The 4269-nt window shown below is 53.3% G+C and overlaps 1 protein-coding gene across 1 annotated transcript; it reads right to left on the reverse strand.

Annotated features, from left to right (window-relative positions):
- Window positions 1–546: 546 nt before the first annotated feature.
- Window positions 547–4223, reverse strand: LOC132321897 (SUN domain-containing protein 3-like; the record flags this gene model as incomplete). Its single annotated transcript, XM_059835275.1, has 6 exons — window positions 547–702; window positions 1404–1496; window positions 2011–2178; window positions 2910–3025; window positions 3405–3489; window positions 4072–4223. Coding segments are annotated over 6 exons (770 nt in total), but the record flags the coding sequence as incomplete, so codon positions are not given.
- Between the last annotated feature and the right edge of the window lie 46 nt (window positions 4224–4269).

Here is a 4269-nt window from a genome sequence, read left to right on the forward strand (position 1 = left end):
TGGGCACTGGGGGGTGAAAAGGAAAGACAGACTCGTGTAGTTATGGAATCTCTTGAGGTGTCCTGAGTTTGCTTTGCTAATCCCTTCTGTCACGTTTCCTGGGCTCTTCACTGGATATGTGCATGGAGAGGCGAATGAGGCCGTGAACTGGCTTTCCAATCAGGGGTTTCCTTCTTACAATACAACATGCTTCCATTGTCTCATAGGTGACAGCCTGAAAGACGGAAGCTGAAGCAGCATGTGCCTCTTGTGAAAATAGGTAACAAGAGACGGTTGTGTTCAGTTGATGCTTATTTGCTTCCTGTACCTTCATTTAATCTTTTGTGTATAGGCAGGTCCTGCTGATGTTCCTGTGCAGGCAGCAAGCATGTGGATGTCAGTTTTTCTGCATAATTGTGACTGATCTTTCTTGTTGCTTTGAATAAGGAAAATTTTGCTATGTACCCCTGAAGTCTCCGGTAAGCTCGTGGGTCAAGAGAAGGACAGGGAGCTCTCTTACCAGTTAGCATCACAGGCAAAACAGGCTCCAACTCCACTTGGTGAAAATTAAGGGCCTTTATTGCCAGATGACAGGGACCCCTTTCCCCCGTCTTCGGGAGGATCGCCGTGCACCCTGAATCGATACAGGCAGGTGTAGTCCGGGTGGCCCCAGTTGCTCAGCACTTGCAGCTTTATGTAATTCACGAACCCAGAGAGCTCGTTCTGAAATGACAAGAAGGAATGAGTTGCCTTTTCCTCCCTGGCAGTTGACTCCTGACAGAGTAGTGCCGCAGCGACGGACTCCTTCAACAGCTTACTTCTGGCTGCCCTGCGAGGTCTTTTGACCTATGGTGGTCAAGACGTTCTTATCCTGCTCCACCTCCTGTGGCCATAAGAACAGGGAAGGAAGAAGCAGCTACCAGAAGCGGCAGCAAATATATGGGCGAGTTCTTCTCGCCTGCTTTGAGGCACATGCGTGCACAGTCAGAAGACCCAGTGGAGTCAGTCAAATGGCTCGTTGCCTCCTCTAGAAAGCCACCGAGACATAATGGCCTCCCTGTCCCTACTCGCTACCAGCAACACCAGAAGCCTCAGAAAGCCCAGTAGTTCTATCTTTAACTAGCAGGCCAGGAGTAGTGCATACTAGGGGACGTGGCCACTTGTGTGCACTTGGAGTCCAGACACTCAAGCTGACTTCAGCTTCAGCGGTGGTGCTTTTAAGCGCTGAAGCTGAAAGCCAAAAGGAAAGAGAAGAACAACAGGAGTCCAGGCATACACCACTAGGAAGCTAAAGCAGAAGAAAAGCCAGCGTGGCACATGCTGCAGGAGAGGGCTGCCTCTAGCCCTTTGGCAGGGAAGTTTCTCCCCAGCCAACTGCATATCTCCTCCTCTCCTCCAGTTCTCCTCCCTCTTTGTCCCCGTACCTTCAGCTGGAAGGTCTGAGTGGGATTCAGCGTCGCCAGGAAAGTGAACCGTCCCAGGAACGTTCCCTGCTCCTCCTGTTCTTCCTTGAGGCCCTAGAGAAAGACAGGGGTAGGGAAAACAAGAGCGCCTCGTTCACCGTGGGAAGACTTAACTTCAGTCGGTGAAGTACTGGTCTATTGCAGCTACGTAGTCCAAGGAAGATGAGCACAAGAGAAGACGAGAAGCTGCAGCTAGGTAGCGTGCCACACTTGCCTACTCAAGGAGTCTCAGCTGCCAGTCAGGAAAGGAGCAGACGTTCCCAGTGAGGGGGGTAACGTGAGCATCACAAATGCCCACTGGGATTGGAAGCCAAGAAGGTCTAGGACCGTGCACTGTGCCAGCTCCTTTTCCCTGTGGCTCCTGGAGTAGCACCTTGCCCCAGAAGCTTCCTTTTGAGCGGTACATTGGATAAGAGAGGAATACAAGGGAAAGGGAGCAACTCCAAGGAGCTTGTTTCTTCTGCGAGCCAGGAGGAAGCCGCAGGCCGCTGGAGTCTTTGAGCCGTATTCACTGCCCGCCTAGAAATGCTATGCAACCCCCGCCCCCCACTCTAGAGAAATCACTCACGTAGACAGCAAAGTCCTTTGGAGCTCTGGAGATGCTGTCTCTATGGAACATTGTCCCTGAGACATGGTCCACGGTGACTGCTCTGGGAACGACTGGCACAGACAGCCTGATGAGCACGTGTCCCTGACTTCCTGCCAAGGGCCAGCAGTTTCCTGGATGATTTTCCGGCTGAAAGAGAAGTAGGAACAATGTTCACGTTGAGCTAAGCAGTGGTGAGAATTCATGCGTCACAAGACCCCTTCAGCAGAGAAGCACTTGGATGGCAGGAAGCTGTATGTGCCCCTCGAAGAAGCTCTCCGGCCTGTCCCGGTCTGGAGCAAGTCGCCAAGAACAAGCAAGGGACGGTGTGGCTGAAAGGCACCTGCCCAGAGCAGGTGGCATCTAGAGGGCCCACCTGGATGAGCCTTTCCTGTAAGGGGAAGCAATGGCTCCCTCTCATCCACTCCCACCTCCTTCCACCGGCACCAGCCAACACTTCAACTTGTGCAGGCAGCTCAGAGGCAGTGCCAGGACAGCTTGCCAACACAACGTGGGGCCCTCCAGCAGTGCAGGCTCTCAGCGCCCGCATGTGCTCGCTAAGAGCCCTGGCGAGCTCACACCCCAGACCTCTGCAGGCCCCTTTTCCATCCTCCTTCCGTGCCATGCTGACAGTTCTCACAGTGACTGGCAAGACAAAGACTGTGGGACCCAGCTAGCCTGTTAGAAGCTCGCGCGGAGGAGCTGGGGCACTCCGCGAGAGGAAAAACTCAGCAGGGAGACACAGGAGGCGAGTAGGTCCATGCAGGAAGGCAGCAGGAGAAGAAAGCTTCGAGGAGCAAAGACAAGGGCCAAGGCAACTCACAGCAGCACGTTTGGTTCCTCCCCGCCACCTTTGTTTTTCTGATTCTTGGTGCACCTACCTCAAGGATAACGTCAGGAGACCGCAGATAATCCAGCACTGGCAGGGAATACAAAAAGACTTTTCCTTTCCTATTGCGGAAGGATGGAGAAGTCCTTGAATGAACGACAGCAGCCCCTGGAAATGAAAACGTGAGCACAATCATTGAGCAATGTCAGGAGGAATATTGCACTGCTGACTTGAAGAAAGCTTCTAAGTAGCCATAAAGCTCCTACAGTGGGATTCCCTTCTTTCGTACTGGCATGATCCCTCTGGAACACACAGCAGGGACTCATCAAACTGTCGTCAGGGGCCATGGAAAAAGACAAGAATGGGAAGTAGGCTTTCTGGTCTTCAGATGTGGTCTGGCCTGTTACAGGCTCTGTCAGTGGGTCCATTTGTAGGGCACGAGGTGGCCCTTGACTTCTCGCCCCTTCTCTCCTACCACTGGGCACGTTCAAATGCCCGTCTTGTCAAGCTGGACAGGAAGCGCTTTGTTTGCACAATGGCACAGCACCTGATGATTTGAGGGCATAATCTGGCGTGGGGACTTGCTTTTCTTCCAGCTTCTCCAAGACTTGATTGATTATCTCTTGAACAGCCTGGGAAGGAAGACAAAGGAGAGCGCCTGTTAGAAGGAAAAGGAACGGGGCAAGCAGCTCCCCTGCAAAGCCAGCCAAGGTGAGCTGGGACAAGGTTCAACTCAGATGTAAGGGAGGCCAGAATTGCCCGGAAACCTCCCAACTTTGCTCTAGTGCGATTGACCGCTATCAGAATGGAGGGGCTGCTCACTCCCACGCTCTGAATGCTGAAGTGGCGGGAACAGGCTTTTCCTGTGGAGATGCCCATGCCAGGCAGCATGCACAGACAAGCCCCCGGGCATGGGATGGGAGTGGGGCAACTAGGGACTGCTGAGAGCATTCCTTCTTTTGGGTTCTCCCTTGAGGAGGACCTGAGATCTGGACGGAGAGGAAGGTACGACTAAGACAACTGTTCTTCCCGTCACGGCTCTCTCTTCCCCCAGAAGGAAGTGTGGTGCAACAGGAGAAGGAAGTGTGGCAATGCACAGCACTTGTTCCAGCAGCACCAGGCTTTTGGCTAGCTATGACAGGGGACTGTAGCAGGATACGTGCCGGAGGGAGGAAAGAAACCTCCGAGTAGAGCTTTCTGCAATATGCCCTTACCCATCCGGTAAAGCCTGGGAGCTTCGCCTGCTTCAAGGCTTCCTGAAAAGCACGCTCGGTGACATCCTTTAGGCTCCAGCGCAGGAGATAAAGCTCTTCCTGGAGCTTACGTAGCTTTTCTGGCAGGGTCAGGGTTTCGTTCAGCGCTTCTCCTAACTCGTCCCCTCCTGGCCTAGAAGAAGTGAGCAACGGAGAGGC

This window comes from Gavia stellata, unplaced genomic scaffold (assembly GCF_030936135.1).
Source record: "Gavia stellata isolate bGavSte3 unplaced genomic scaffold, bGavSte3.hap2 HAP2_SCAFFOLD_218, whole genome shotgun sequence".
Taxonomy (NCBI): Eukaryota; Metazoa; Chordata; class Aves; order Gaviiformes; family Gaviidae; genus Gavia; species Gavia stellata.